Below are 16676 nucleotides of genomic sequence, written 5' to 3'. Positions count from 1 at the left end.
TATTTATTTATTTATTGCTGGCTATAAACAATGTCTCAGAGCCATAATGAGGGCCTGCCTTTATTGATTGATTGATTGGTTGGTTGATTGATTGATTGATTGATTGATTGATTGAGACAAGGTCTCTTGACATAGCCCTGAAGTTGTGGAACTTATGAACCAGGCTAGCCTCAAACTCACAATGACTCCTTTTTGTTAACCAAATAAAAACAAAAGAATCTGGGAAAAGGTAATCTGGAATCATATATAGTATATGCCAAATTCTGAAGCAACCTTCCCACAGAGGCCATTGAATGCAGAATTCATGATGTTTTATACCCCTTGTGAATTTAAACTAATGAAAAAGTAAATTAAAGGGGGGATGGAAGACATGTAAAAGAATATACACATAAAACTCTGTTGTGTTTTCTCTTCTTTTTGCAAGAGTCTCACTATGTATCTTAGGCTAACCTGAAAATCAAGATGCTTCTACTTTAGTCTCCAAGGTGCTGAGGTTCAGGTAGGCAACATCACATGCCCTGAAAGATTTGTATTGTAACTATTAACTACAGTTTGTCAATAGCAGTAGAATAGGTATAGAAAGTATGGTGGGTTTTTTTTAACTTGAGTGGAAAACTATCCAGTGTGTAAAGGTACAGACTGATGTGTGCAATTCAGTGTGACACTGAGTGGAAGACTGGGTATACAAGTGTACATACTAAGACCAGGGTGTTCAGTCCAGGAGACCCACATGGTGGGGTGGGGTGGGAGGACAAAACAGAATTGACTCCCACAAGTTGTCCTCTGACCTCCATGTATAGTTTATGACATTTACATGCCACACACACAGAAAGATCGGTTAAAAATTTTAAAGGCAGGTGTGATGGCGGCGCACATTTTTAATCTGAGTAGTTAGGAAGTAAAGGCAGAAGGATAGTAAATTGCAGGCCAGCCTGGGTGTTAGTTACATTAGTGAGACGTCATCTCAAAGAAACAAAAAGTACAGGGTCTGGCAGTGGTGGCACACTTTTTTTTTTCAAGTTTGTTTATTTTATATCCTGGCTGCCTTTGCTATTTCCCCTCCTCACCTCTCATTTCTCCCCCTACAAACCTCCCCTCTGTCTCCCCCGATCCACTCCCCTGTTTCTGTTCAGAAAGTGGCAGGCCTCCCGTGGGTGTCAACAAAGCATGGCATATCAAATTACAGTAGGAATAAGCACCTCCCTTGTATCAAGGCTGGACAAGGCAACCCAGTATAAGGAATAGGTTCCCAAAAGCCAGCCAAACAGCCCCTGCTCCCACTGTAGGAGTCTCACAAGAAGACTAAGCAACGAGCAGCGGAGGGGAGGGCACACTCAATCATGGTTGGTATGTAAAATGAAAAAAAATTATATATATAAAACACAATGTCACATATATACTGAGGGCTATCTCAGCCCCATTCAGGCTCTCTGGTTGTTGGTTCAGACTCTGAGTTCCTGTGTGCCCAGATTAGTTGCTTCTGTGAGTTTCCTTGTGGTGTCCTTTTCCCCCTCTGGCTCGTGCAGTAGGATTCCTCTCGGCCTAATGTTTGACTGTGGGTCTCTGCATCAGTTGCTGGATGAAGCTCTTCTGGTGACAATTTGGGATAGTTACCAATGTATGAGTATAGTAGAATATCATTAGGCATCGTTTCATTGACCTTTTTTCCTCCAGTTGTGTTTGTTTCTATCCTAAGTCTCTAGCACTCCAGGCAATGTGGGCTCACTTTTGTGGCATGGGTCTCAGGCTGGGCCACTCATTGGTTGGCCATTTCCACAATTTCTGCACCACAGAGGCAAGCTGATTTCTGAGTTCAAGGCCAGCCTGGTATACAAAGCAAGTTCCAGGATAACCAGAGCTGTTACATAGAAAAACCCTGTCTTAAAAAAAAAAAATTGCTGGGCTTGGTGATATGCACTTTTAATCAGGCAGAGGCAGGTAGATCTCGGTTCAAGACCAGCCATAGCTGCACAGTGAGGTCCTATCTGAAACAATCAAAAATGCAAGGGCCCTGGTAGTGATGGTGCACGCCTTTAATCACAACACTTTGGAGGCAGAAGCAGATGGAACTCTGAGTTTGAATTCAGCCTAGTCTACAGAGCAAGTTCCAGGACAGCCAGGGATGCACAAAGAGAACCTGTCTTGAAGAAAGGGGCGGGGGGTGGAGGGGGGGAGAAGGTTGAGGAGGTGACTCAGCCATTAGGAGTCCTTGCTGCTATTGAAGGGAATGGAGTTCAGTTCTAGCAACCATGCAGGTTAGAACTAGCTGTGGCACAAGCTCCTGTGAACCTTATGCAGTGTTCTGGCTTCTGCGGTACCTCTACGTAGACACACGGCATACACCCCTCCCACAGAGACACACACATACACATCAATTTAAAATTTTTAAGGACTGGAGAGCTAGCACAGTAGTTAAGAGTACTTGTTCCTCTTTCAGAGGACCTGGGTTCAGTTCCCAACAACCACATGGTGGCTCACAACCATCTGTATCTGTATCTCCAGTTCCATGGCATCTAGTATCTACTCTGACCTCCACAGGCATACAGGTACAACATTCATACACATAAAATAAGGATATTATATTATCTGATTCCATTTATTTGAAATACAAAACAGACAAAGCTAATACATAGTGGTAAATATCAGAAAAATACAGATCTTTTATGGCATAGGTACTGACTTAGGCGCTTTCTGAGAGAATATACAGGTACGTAGATCAGTAAGAACTCAGGAAGGTATGTACTCAAGATTTGTGGCACAGGGGAGGATTTGCTTGCTTTAATATCTTTCAGTTTTGTATAGTGTGGATTTGTTTTATTTCCTAGGGATTGAACCGAGAACCTCAACTGTACTAGGCAGTTCTCTCTTATTATTTGTTTGTTTGTTTGTTGAGGAAGTTCTAGACTGTCCTCAGACTTTCTCTATAGCCAAGGCTGGCCTTATACGCCTGAGCATCATACTTTGCCACAGAAAGATGGAAATAGAAAAAAGTGCTACCACTCTTTGGTCTTGGGGGCAGCGCTTGGTTGAGGTTTTTGTTTGATTGATTGAGATGGTGTCTCACTGTGTAGTCCTTATCTGGGCTGAGCTCTTCAGTGTTCGTGGTGCACTCAGAGGCAGTCAGGAGACTATTTGTGAGGTAAGGCCAGTCTTGTCTCCATGAAGAGTTCAAAAAAACTAGGGCTACAAAAAATAGCCTTTTGGGGGCAGCAGGAATGTGGGAGAAGAGAGATACTCACTCAAAGGCCAAACCGTTTGTAATCCCACCACTGGGGAGGTTGAAACAAGAGGATAGATCACCAGGAATTTGAGGCTGTGTAAATAAACAAGGGGCTGGGGATAAAGCTCAGCTGAGTGATTGATTGTGTAACGTGCACAGAGGCCTGGCTAGGTTCAATCACCAGCACCTCATAAATCCCATGTGGTAACATGGGTCTGTAATCTTAGCTCCCAGGAGGTGGAGACAGGAGGACCAAAAGTTCAAGGTTATCTTTGACTACCTAGTGAGGTTGAGGTCAATATAAGCTCCTACATGAGACCATGCCAAATAATAATGATAATAATAGTAATAAGCTAGACTTGTTGCTGTTCATCTTTAATCTAGGCACTTAAGGTAGAGACTGGCAGATCTCTTTGAGTTTGAGGCCAGCCTGATCTACAGAGTGAGTTCCAGGCCAGCTGGGACTACACAGTGATACTTCTCTTTTTTCGGGGTGTGAGGTCTAGGTAGGGGTTTCTCACATCACTCTGCCTATTCTAGAACTCACTCTGTAGACTAGGTTGGGCTAGAGCTTACAGAGATCTGCCTGCTTCTGCTCCTGAGTGCTGGGGTTAAAAGCATGATGGCAGAAGACTCTAAAAGACATAAAAGGAAAGGAACAAGGCTGTAGTTCAGTGGTGGGGTACTTGGGTCACATACAAGTGATGAGAAGTCCCAACTTAGAATTTTGTCCTTTTCTCTAGGTCTGTTAATGGAGTGTACCGTATTGGACTCTATGCGCTTAAGGATGTGCCGGCTGGGACTGAGCTCACCTATGACTACAACTTCCATTCCTTCAATGTTGAAAAACAGGTAGGAATTTGAATTCAAGAGGGAGCCATTGAGAGTCACGTTGAAGAAGACCGTTCTTCACTCTTAAGATGTAGGTCCCACTGTTTGAGAACTCCAGAGACCACAGTGTTCTGCTGCTGTTCTTTTCTTTACTCATGTCTTTTTTTTTTTAATATTTTTTCTTTTTTTTTGAGATAGGGTCTTTCTATATATAGCCCCTGGCAAGACTACAACTTGCTGTGTTGACTAGACTGATTTCGCACCTGAAGCAGTCCTTCTTCCTTCCAAGTAGGGTGATAGCATGTGCCAGTATTCTTAGGTTTTATATTTGCTTTTGCCTGTGGGTTAATTGGTTTGTGACCAGTCTGAGGTATCCCAGGCTGATCCCCAAACTTAATTTGTAGCCTTGGGTGTTGTGATTTACCCGTAGAGTGCCAAGATTATAGGCGTGCATCGTGCATCATTACTTCAGTGATTCTAATCAGTCACTTCCCTCCCTTTCCTCCTCTCCTCTTTCTTCCTTCTGGTTTGTTGGAGTCAGGCTTCCCTCAGATATGCTGTGTTGTAGAGTAAACTCCAGATCTTCCTACCTCCATCTACCAAATGCTAAGATTATAGGGATGGGCCACCAGAATATATTTCAGTTGACTATTTGCATGTTTGCATTTAAAGTCCTTGATTCATGCTTAAAACTTTAGGGATCCAAGTCCTTAGGGCACACCCTCTGTGAACTTATAAAAAAGATATATACAGGGTTAAAAAATATTCTCTTTCCTTACAGCAACTTTGTAAATGTGGTTTTGAGAAATGTAGAGGAATCATCGGAGGCAAAAGTCAGCGGGTGAATGGACTCACTAGCCATAAAAGCAGCCAGCCTGTGAGCACACATAAAAAGTATGGACGGTTGAAAGAGAAGAGGAAGTCTAAACACAAGCTGAAGAAAAGGGTGAATCATGATCTCATGGGTTTCCCTAACCGCTGCTCTGAGTCCCCTTCAGGCACTTCCTAGAATAAGGTTCACCACAGGGTTGCGTCTTAACGTTGGCTTTACAGTTTCAGAGGGGAGATCTGATTTATTGTTTTTTTTCTCATTGTGCTGTCACCCACATGACTTTTAGAGAGGCCATCCCTCTGAAGAGCCCAGTGAAAACATCAGTACCCCAACAAGATTGACTCCGCAATTACAGATGAAGCCCATGTCCAATAGAGAGAGGTATGGTTTTTAATATTGAGTTATTTTTAAACGACTTTAAAAAGTTATATGTGTTGGAAAAAGTTTTATGTGACTTGCTTGTCAACTTAAAATATGCTGAACTTCATGAATTTGGTTTGTTTTCTACATGAGATCTTTTTGTTGTTGTTGTTGTTTTTTAAATCAATGACTTTTTTTGATTTATTTATTATGTATACAACATTCTGCCTCCATGTATGCCCGCACGCCAGAAGAGGGTGCCAGATCTCATTACAGATGGTTGTGAGCCACCATGTGAGTGCTGGGAATTGAACTCAGAACCTCTGGAAGAGCAACCAGTGCTCTTTAACCACTGAGCCATCTCTCCAGCCCTCTACGTGAGATCTTAATTCAACTATAGGAAAGGTGTGTGTGCTTTTGTTTTCGTTTTTATACAGGATCTCACTGTGTAGCTAAGATTGACCTAAAATTCCCTCTATAGACCAGGCTTTCCTCAAACTCAGAGATCCACCTGCCTCTGCCACCAAGTGCTGAGATTAAAGGTAGGTATATGTTTAAAAATCATACTTGTATATAGCTCAATGAAAAAATAAGGAACACATAGAAACCATACCCAGCTGTGTATAATTTAAACAGAAATTTAAGCGGAGCATGGTGGTACAATACCTGCAGTGATGGAGACAGGAAAGTAGGAGTTCAAGGCCATCGTTGGCTATATTGGGATCAGGGCCAATCTGGGCTACATGAGATCCTGACTCAAAAAAAAAATTAGCAATATCCATGACTTTGTTACCAACATTCAAAGATATTTTCATTTTATTCTACAGGTATTATAAACATCTCATACCATATTTATCACTGCATAATTATTGCTATAGTTGTTAGACCAACTACTATATAATACCATCCTTTAAGAATTATGGGCTGGGGGGCTGGAGAGATGGCTCAGAGGTTAAGAGCATTGCCTGCTCTTCCAGAGGACCTGAGATCAATTCCCAGCAACCACATGGTGACTCACAACCATCTGTAATGGGGTCTGGTGCCCTTTTCTGGCCTGCAGGCATACACACAGACAGAATATTGTATACTAAATAAATAAATAGGAATTATGGACTGGAGAGATGGCCCAAAGGTTAAGAGCACTAGATGCTCTTCCAGAGGACTTGAGTTCAACTCCCAGCAACCACATGGTGGCTCACAGCCATCTGTATTGAGGTCTGGTGCCCTCTTCTGGCCTGCAGTGGAGGTATACATGCAGGCAGAACACTACACATAATATATCTTTAAAAAGAAAATTAATGCACACCTTTATTCCCAGCACTCAGGAGGCAGAGGCAGGCGGATCTTTGGGAGTTCGAGGCCAGCCTGGTCTACAAGAGCTAGTTCCAGAACAGGCTCCATAGCCACAGTGAAACCTTGTCTCAAAAAACCAAAAGAATAAAGAAAGAAAGAAAAGAAAAGAAATTAATGTAGGAGAAACCCTGTCTCAAAAAACCAAAAAAAAAAAAAAGAAATTAATGTAGGGAGCACAGGTGGTGGTGGTGGTGGTGCAGCCTAAAGGTGCAGACTAAAAGTCCCAGCACTCAGGAGTCTTAAACAGGCAGAGCTCTAGTTTGTGGCCAGTCTGGTCTACAGAGCACATTCAAGGACAGCCAGGGCTACTCAGAGAAACCCTGTGTCTTGGTTAGAGTTTTTATTGCTATGAAGAAACACCATAACCACAGTAACCATTGGAAAACAGGTATTACACTATAATTCATAACCGTAGTAAAATTACAGTTATGAAATAGCAATGAAATAATTTTATGGTTGGGGTCACAACAACCATTAGGAACTGTATTAAAGGTTTTTTTGGTTTTTTTTTTTTTTTTTTTTTTTTTTTTGGTTTTTCGAGACAGGGTTTCTCTGGTTTTGGAGCCTGTCCTGGAACTAGCTCTTGTAGACCAGGCTGGTCTCGAACTCACAGAGATCCACCTGCCTCTGCCTCCCGAGTGCTGGTATTAAAGGCGTGTGCCACCACCGCCCGGCTTATATTAAAGGGTTAAAGCATTAGGAAGGTTGAGAACCACTGGCCTAGAGTGCTGCCTACACAGGGTTCCTTTTTTGCCTTGTTTTGTTTTTTCGAGACAGGGTTTTCTGTAGCTTTGGAGCCTGTTCCAGAACTAGCTCTTGTAGACCAGGCTGACCTCGAACTCACAGAGAACTCACCTCTGCCTCCCGAGTGCTGGGATTAAAGGCGTGTGACCACCGCCCAGTCACAGTAACTTTTACAAAGGAAAGCACTTGCTTGGGGCAGTGGCATACACCTGGATCCTGTTTCCTATAAAAAAGCAGGAGTGAGGGAGTGAGCCATGGGAAGCAAGCCGGTGGGCAGCAGTCCTCCATGGCTCCCTCTGATGACGAACTGTAACCTGTAGCCCAATAAGCCCTTTCTCCCCAGGTTGTTTCTGGTCCTGGTGCTTTATCATGGTGACAGTGCTTCCGTTCCGTTGCTGTCAAGAGACAACATGGCATGTTAACTCATATAATGGAAAACCTTTTTTTTTTTTAAAAGATTTTATTTATTTATTTATTATGTATAGAAAGTCTGCTTCCATGTTTGCCTGCAGGCCAGAGGGCGCCAGGTCTCATTACAGATGGTTGTGAGCCATGTGGTTGCTGGGAATTGATCTCAGGTCCTCTGGAAGAACAGTCAATGCCCTTAACCGTTGAGCCATCTCTCCAGCCCCCATAAAGGAAAACCTTTAATTGAGATGTCGACTTACAGTTTCAGAGGTTCCGTTCATTATAGTGGTGGGACATGGCGCTATGCAGGCAGACAGGGTGCTGGAGGAGCAGCTGAATGATCTTGGAAGCAGCAGAAAATGGTCTGTGTCCTGGGAGTAACTTGAGCATGGGAGACTTCTCAAGGCCCTCTCTCTCAATGACACTCCTCCTCCAACAAGACCACACCTACTATAACAAAACCACACCTCCTAATAGTGCTGCTCCCTTTAGGGGCCATATTCTTTCAGACCACCTCATCCTGTCTCAAAAAAGAATATAAGGGACTAGAGATACAGCTCAGTGGTTAAGAGCACTTACTGCTCTTCCAGAGGACCCCGGTTCAGTTCCTAATGCCCATATGGTGGCTCACAACTATTTGTAATTCCTGTTCCGAGGGAAATAATGACCTCTTCTGCCCTTCACAGGCTCAGAGCATATATGTGGAGCACAAACATGCATACAGGCAAAACAGCCATACACATAAAAATTAAAAAAAAAAAGAATGTAGGAACTAGTCATGCATGGTAGTGCATGCCTTTAATGCCAGCACTAAGGCATTAAAGTTGGAGGCAGAACCAGATGAATCTCTGCAAGTTTTAGACCAACCCCCTCTATAAGCCAGTCAAAGTCACATAATGAGAATCTAGAAATAGGGCTGGAGAGATGACTCAGAGGTTAAGAGCTCTGACTGTTCTTCCAGAGGTCCTGAGTTTATTTTCCATCAACTACAAGATGACTCACAACCTTTATAATAAGACCTTTTTCTGCCTTCTGGCCTGCAGGCATACATGCAGGCAGAACACTGTACACATAATAAATAAATATAAAAAAAGATATAGAACCTGGAAATAAACACACAAATAAATAAATAAATGATAATATAAGTGGTCATAAGTCAATACACTGCTAACATGTAGAAGTTACATAATTTGATCCGCAGTACACATAGAGAAAAAACATTGATTTGTATGTCTGTATCATTTTGATGTTTTAAACCAGGGCCTCAAGTTTCCTGCTCATACATGTCACATAAAACACACACAGATAAATAAAAATTTAAAAATAAATAAAAGTTAGGCTTGATGCAGGCTTGGCTACAAACCTTTAATGCCAGCACTCTGGAAGTGAACTACATATAAAGACCTTGTCTCCAAAAAGAAAGAAAGAAAACTAAGTTTCAGGCTAGAAGAGGTGGCTCAGCAATTAAGAACCCTTGCTTATTCTGATAAGAACTATCCCTATCAAAAGAAAAGAAAGAAGTTAGTCAGATGGCTAGATGGCTCAATGGGTTTGAATACTTTTTGTGTTTGTTTTTTGAGACAAGGTTTCTCTGTGTGGCTTTGGAGCCTGTCCTGGAACCAGCTCTTGTAGACCAGGCTGGCCTGAGATCCGCCTGCTCTGCCTCCCAGTGCTGGGATTAAAGTCGTGCACCACCACCACCGCTCGGCTGAGCTCTTTATTAAACCAATCAGAAAGTGCCTTAGCAGAGACACATGTTCACAATGTACAGAATAGAAAAAGAAGAAAATATTTTAGGAATTAGCTATTTATCAGAAAAAAAATTTCAAAGTCAGTCAAGCAATGGCAGGCAGATTTTTTATGAGTTTGAGGTGAGAGTGTTCTACAAAGCAAGTTCCAGGACAGCCAGAACTGTTAGGCAGAACGACCCTGTCTAAAAAACAAAACAAAAATGTTCAAAGTCAGTGTTATTCTTTTTCAAAGATAACAGTGGTGGGGGACTGGTCTCACGATGGGCAGATGTAGCACAAGGGGTGGCAGTGACCAGAGGTCTCAGGGAAACTGCAGTGGGTGAGAGACAGAGTTTAGGTATAGGGTTTATTCAGTGGGTTATGGAGGGACAAGGGAAGGGGGAAGAAGAGAGAGGGAGAGAGATAGCAGAAGTTACCTCTTCAGGGGAGAGAGCTCAGGCTGGAGGAGGCCTGCTTGCCTCTGCAGAAGGGAAGTTGGGAGTGGGTGGGCTTGTCTCTTAAAGGGACAGGGTACCCAGGTGACATACCAGGCCAACAGATCATAACAGTCAGGGCTGTTGAAATGGCTCAGGAGGAAAAAAAACAAAACAAAAAACAGCTGGGTGGTGGTGGCGCATGCCTTTAATCCCAGCACTCGGGAGGCAGAGGCAGGCAGATCTCTGTGGGTTCGAGACCAGCCTGGTCTACAAGAACTAGTTCCAGGACAGGCTCCAAAGCCACAGAGAAACCCTGTCTTGAGAAACCGAAAGAAAGAAAGAAAGGAAGGAAGGAAGGAAGGAAGGAAGGAAGGAAGGAAGGAAGGAAGGAAGGAAGAAAAGAGGGAGGGAGGGAGGGAGGGAGGGAGGGAAATGCACTTGCCTCGTGATTTAAGTTATATTCCCCAGAATCCTTATAAAAGTGGAAGGTCGGGGCTGGAGAGATGGCTCAGTGGTTAAGAGCATTGCCTGCTCTTCCAAAGGTCCTGAGTTCAATTCTCGGCAACCACATGGTGGCTCACAACCATCTGGAATGAGGTCTGGTGCCCTCCTCTGGTCTGTAGACATACACACAGACAGAATATTGTATACATAATAAATAAATAAATAAATATTTAAAAAAAAAAAGTGGAAGGTCGCCGGGCGATGGTGGCGCACGCCTTTAATCCCAGCACTTGGGAGGCAGAGGCAGGCGGATCTCTGTGAGTCTACAGAGCTAGTTCCAGGATAGGCTCCAAAGCCACAGAGAAACCCTGTCTCGAAAAACCAAAAAAAGATAAAAAGAAAAAAAAAGAAGAAGAATAAAAGTGGAAGGAGAGAACTGACTTCACAAGATGTTCTGTGACCTCCAAGTAGTCACTGTGGCCCTCGCACTGCCTATATGCATATCATACGTGCATACACACACACACACACACACACACACACACACACTCACACTCACAATAAATATATTGAAGAGCTAGAGCTGTGGCTAGTGGTTAAGAGCATTTTTTTTTTTTACTTAGGTTCAGGATTTGGTTTCTATCACCAATCCAACAGCTGACAACTACCTATAATCTTAGTTCTGAAAGTTCAGGTGCCCTCTCTTCTGTCTCTGTGAGCACTGCATATATATGTTCATGCATGCGTGTGCGTGTGCCCTCTCTTAATCTCTATGAGCACTGCATATGCATGTTACACACATGTACATGAAGACAAAACATTCAAACAAATAAAATAAAAATAAATAGGCTGGGTATGGTGGTGCACGTCTTTAATTCACACTTGGGAGGCAGAGGCAGACAAAATCTGTGAGTTTCAGACCAGCCTGGTCTACATAGAGAGTTTCAGATCAGCCAGAGCTACAGTGAGACTATCTCAAAATAAATTTGTGAATAAATGAATTTGTTTGTTTAGTTTGGTTTGGTTTAGTTTTCAAGACAGGGTTTCTCTGTATAACAGCCCTCTCTGTTCTTGACATCACTCTGTAGCCCAGGCTGGCCTCTAACTCACAGAGATCAGCCTGCCTCTACCGCCCCAGTGTTAGGATAAAGGAGTGCGCCACCGTGCCTTACTTGAATAAATAAACAGAACCACCCAGTTTGTATAAATAGCTGGATGTTCTGGTATACTTCTGTATTCTTAGGAGTTGGAAGTCTGAAACTAGAAGGTTACACGATTTGAGTTCAGCCTAGACTATAATAGTGAATTCAGGACCATAAATAAAACAAGATTTATACAACATTCCAAAAACCTCTGCTTTCTCATTTATTTATTTTCTTACCAAATGTTTGAAGATAATATAGGGCAATGGTATTTAGTTGTTTTGCAAGTCACACTGTCTTTCCCAAGTAGGCTTTCTTTTTTTTTCTTTTAAGATTTATTTATTTATTATGTATAAATAGTACATATGTTCTGCATGCCTGTATGCCAGAAGAGGGCACCAGATCTCATTATAGGTACCTGGGAGGTACCATGTGGTTGCTGGCAATTGAACTCATGACCTCTGTAAGAATAGCTAGTGCTGCCGGGCGGTGGTGGCGCACGCCTTTAATACCAGCACTCGGGAGGCAGAGGCTGGCGGATCTCTGTGAGTTCAAGACCAGCCTGGTCTACAAGAGCTAGTTCCAGGACAGGCTCCAAAGCCACAGAGAAACCCTGTCTCGAAAAACCAAAAAAAAAAAAAAAAAATAGCTAGTGCTCTTAACCTCTAAGCCATCTCTCTAGCACCCAAGTAGGCTTTCAAGTCTGAGTCCCCTAAGTGCTCAGATAACCAGTGTGAATTGCCAGCGTCAAATTCTGTAATTGTCTTTATTAAAAGCTCCAAACTCAGCCAGGCGGTGATAGCGCACACCTTTAATCCCAGGTCTTAGGAGTTCGAGGCCAGCCTGGTCTACAGAACTAGTTCTTGACAGCAAGGACCCTGTCTCGTCACTGTTCTGCTCACTTAGCAGCAGTGGAGAGTGAGCATGTAATAAAGTCCTACTGGATTATTAAGGAACACCCCTCTCTTTTCTTGCAGAAACTTTATATTAAAGCATCATGTGTTCTTGGTCCGAAACTGGGAAAAGATTCATCAGAAACAGGAAGAAGTAAAGCACAACCGTGACATCCACTCAACATCATTGTACACCCGTTGGAATGGCATCTGCAGAGATGACGGGAATATTAAGTCTGGTAAGGCATAGGAAGACTTATTCTTTTGTTATTTTGTTTTTTGAGGCAGGATCTCTCTGTGTAGCCCTGGCTGTTCTGGAACTCTCAGTAGCCAAGCTGACTTCAAACTTACAGAGATTACCTGCCTCTGCCTCCCAAGTGCTGGTAAAATTCTTGTGCCACCACCATCTTTCTTGGAAGACTTATTCTTAATTCTATAAAATTATTCAAAAATGATCATTTTAATTACTTTTAAAAAATCAGGATTGAAGAGATGACTCATCTTTTGGGAGCACTGGCTGACTTTCCAGAGAACCCAGGTTTACTTCCTAGCACTCTAGGAACCATAGTGGCACACTGCCACTATGTAACTCCAGTTCTAGGAGATCCAGTGCCTTCCTCTAGTCTCCATGGACACTTCATGCACAGGGTATATATGAATACAGGCAAAATACATGTTAAATAAAAAAAAAATTTTAGAGCTGGGTATGGTGGTATACACCTATAATCCTGGCACTCTAACAACAGAAGCAAGGAGTTTGAGACCAGCCTAATCAAAATACTGTGTTCCAGGCCAGCCAAGACTACCTTATTGTATCTATTTGGAGTGGGTAAATTGCCCAGGTTTTTTTTTTATTGAAGGGTATGTGTATATAAATGATGTAAGGGTTGGGTCATGTGTGCCTCAACACATACGTGAAGACTAGAGTGCTATTTCATGGAATTAGTTTTCTCTTTCTAAATTTACATGGCTTCCAGAGATTGAAGTCAGATCACCAGGCTTGCATGGGCCAGGCACCTTCACCTTCCCCTGTCTCAGTTACTTTACACAGTGATGGCAAATGCATTATGGAGAGAAAAAAATCATAACCATAAATTCAAGGACTTTGCTCACATATTTACATAAGAACTATACATCCAAAGCATCTGGTTTCCTTTTTCCAGTCTTTTTGAGTGAATGTTAGAAATACCCTCATTATTTGAGCTAGTATCCAGTCCAGAACAGATGAGATGCAGCCTTGTCTGTGCATCCTTTTGTTTTGTTTCTTTAGTTTTATTTTGACACTTTGCCTCACTGTGTATCTCTGGCTATCCTAGGACTCACTTTGTAGAACAGGCTTGCTCTGACTTATGACAGAGATCCACCTGCTTATGTTGACAGAAGTTTCTGTCTCACCCAGTCCCAAAGCTGTTCAGTCCCAAAGAAACACACAGAGGTCTACATTAATTATAAACTGGTTGTTTGGTTTTTTTTTCTGATTTTTAGAGACAGGGTTTCTCTGTAGCTTTGGAGCCTGTCCTGGAACTAGCTCTTGTAGACCAGGCTGGCCTCCAACTCACAGAGATCCGCCTGCTTCTGCCTCCCGAGTGCTGGGATTAAAGGCATGCGCCACCACTGCCCGGCTAACTGGTTGGTTTATATTAGCTCAGGCTTCTTATTATTTAACTCTTACATCCTACATTAACCCATAATTCTTGTCTGTGTCAGCCACGTGGCTTGGTACCTTTTATCACTGAAGCATTCTTATCTTGCTTCCTCTGTGTCTGAGTGAGTCTGAGTGATGACTGATGAATGAGCCTTTCCTCTTCCAGAATTCTCCTATTCTGGTGGCCGTGTCTCTACTTCCTGATTGGCTATTGGCCAATCAGCATTTTATTAAACCAATACAAGTAACAAATCTTTACAAGGTACAAGACATGCTTGTCCCACAACATGCTTCTGCCTTCCAAGTGCTAGGATTAAAATCTCACCACAACACCTGACCCATGAAATGTCTAGTGTAGGATGTGGTTGTGCATGCCTTTAATACCAGCTCTTGGGATGTGAAAGCATGAAGATCCGGGGTTCAAGGCCAGCCACAAGCCATATAGTGGCTACACCAGAGCCTGTCTTTTTTTTTTTTTTCACTTTTTCTGGACAGGGTTTCTCTGAAGCTTTGGAGCCTGTCCTGGAACTAGCTCTTGTAGACCAGACTGGCCTCAAACTCATAGAGATCCACCTGGCTCTACCTCCTGAGTGCTGGGATTAAAGGCATGCACTGCCACCACCCAGCCAAACAAGAGCCTGTCTTATTGAAAGGTAGGAAGGAAAATATTAAAAAGATCATATTCAGAACCAGCAAAATGGTTCAGCAGATAAGACTCCTGCTACCAGACCCAACAACCTGAGTTTCCCTGGGACCCATATAGTAGAAGGAGAGAAGAGACTTCTGAAAACTGTCCTCTTGTTTTCGCAAGTGTTCTGGGACATACGCACATTCACAAAGGTAAGTAACTAACTATTAAGTGGGGGGGGGGAGGCGCAGACATGGTGGCACTACCTGTAGCCCCATCATTTGTGAGGTAGAGGCAAAAGAATCAAGTATTTGAAATCACCATTGCAGGCCCGCCTGAGCTAGCTGCATGAGTCATTACACTGTCTCAAAAGAAAGAGCCAGGCCTGTGACTTAATGAATACCTATAATTGTTGTGATATGAGCGGTGGGCTGCTTCCTGCCACCCGGCTAGCTTTACCTGAAATAATTACACGGAAACTGTATTCTTTTAAACACTGCCTGGCCCATTAGTTCCAGCCCCTTATTGGCTAGCTCTTACGTATTGATCTAACCCATTTTTAATATTCTGTGTAGCACCACTAGCTGGCTTACCAGGAAAGATCTTAACCTGCATCTGTCTGGAGTGGGAGAATCATGGCGACTCTTGATTCGGCTTTCTTTCTCCCAGCCTTCTGTTCTGTTTACTCTGCCTACCTAATTTTCTGTCCTGTTAAAGGGCCAAGGCAGTTTCTTTATTTAACCAATGAAATCAACACAAAAGTCTCCCACATCATATAATCAGCACTGAGAGTGAGGCAGGCAGATCATCCAGTTTGAAGCCGGCCTGGGACACAGTGGCCTTGTTTCAAATTAATTAATTAATTAAATAACTTCTTTAAAGAGTTTTTGTTTCTTGTTTTGCACTTAGGAGACAGAGTCTGTGTAGCTCACACTAGCTTTGAACTTGCTATATACCTGAGAATGACCTTGAATACCCATTCCTCCTTTCTGTGTCTTCATAGTACTGGGATTATGACTTTTGGTCAGTTTTCTTTGTCTTAGAAAGAGTGGCAGGCATGAATGTGGAGGAGAAGACACCTTGTGGAAGTCCTGGGGCTCAAACTCAGGGCATTAGACTTTTCATCAAACTTCTCCTCCCACTTAGCAATCTCACCAGCCCAGATAAAAATGAGTTTTTTTCAGATTTTCAAATCCTTTCAGCAATTTGGTATTAGAATCTCTTTGAAGTTACAAGCCAAACAGTTCAAATCTTATAGCCATTGTACTGATTAGACACGTCTATCCCTGGACTGGTAACAATGACCCAGATCTGGGCTGGGTGTTGCCAGATTCTTGGCTTTTTACTCAAGGAATTAAAATAAAGACTCACTTGGATTTTGAAAAGTAGCAGAGTAACGTTTTTAGGGTTTTTTTTTTTTTTTTTTTTTTTTTTTTTGGTTTTTCGAGACAGGGTTTCCCTGTGGCTTTGGAGCCTGTCCTGGAACTAGCTCTTGTAGACCAGGCTGGTCTCGAACTCACAGAGATCCACCTGCCTCTGCCTCCCAAGTGCTAGGATTAAAGGCGTGAGCCACCACCGCCCGGCTCAGAGTAACGTTTTTGAAAGCTGGTCATAAGACAGGTTGGATTCCTGTCAGGAGCAACCTCAGGGCACAAGGGAAAGTGCTTGACTGTGGGCCTCCTTTCGGGGGTCAGGAGTCTCAGGAGTTTGGTTATTACGCTTGTACTATGAAAACATTTTCTATTGTAACTAACAGAACAAATTATATAATCATTTTTCTATTATACTCATTTTTATGAATCTCATTTCTAATCCTGTGTACATCCAATTGTGTATAGGCCTAGCATGGTGAATAGGGACCCTTCCCTCACAGTTCACTCTAAGTGTACATTTTGTCTTACTTTGCACGCATTCAAAACCAGTTTACTTCATAAGTGGAGTATAGTTGAAAAAACTCTTAAGTTTGATGCTTTGTTTGTTTGGTTTGGTTTGAGTTTTTCAAGACAAGG

General features: G+C 42.7%; 1 protein-coding gene across 1 annotated transcript in view; it reads left to right on the top strand.

Moving 5' to 3' along the window:
• Nucleotides 1–16676, top strand: part of Ash1l (ASH1 like histone lysine methyltransferase) — a 143390-nt gene that overhangs the window by 102647 nt on the left and 24067 nt on the right. Inside the window, exons 13-16 of the mRNA XM_075978509.1 lie at nt 3964–4072; nt 4833–4997; nt 5170–5264; nt 12479–12633. Coding sequence (XP_075834624.1) covers nt 3964–4072; nt 4833–4997; nt 5170–5264; nt 12479–12633 — 524 coding nt within the window. The remainder of the gene's footprint in view (nt 1–3963; nt 4073–4832; nt 4998–5169; nt 5265–12478; nt 12634–16676) is intronic.

This window comes from Microtus pennsylvanicus, chromosome 7, assembly GCF_037038515.1.
Source record: "Microtus pennsylvanicus isolate mMicPen1 chromosome 7, mMicPen1.hap1, whole genome shotgun sequence".
NCBI classification, from domain to species: Eukaryota; Metazoa; Chordata; class Mammalia; order Rodentia; family Cricetidae; genus Microtus; species Microtus pennsylvanicus.
The sequence above is the reverse complement of the archived record's forward strand: the minus strand, read 5'-3'. Positions and strand labels throughout refer to the sequence as shown.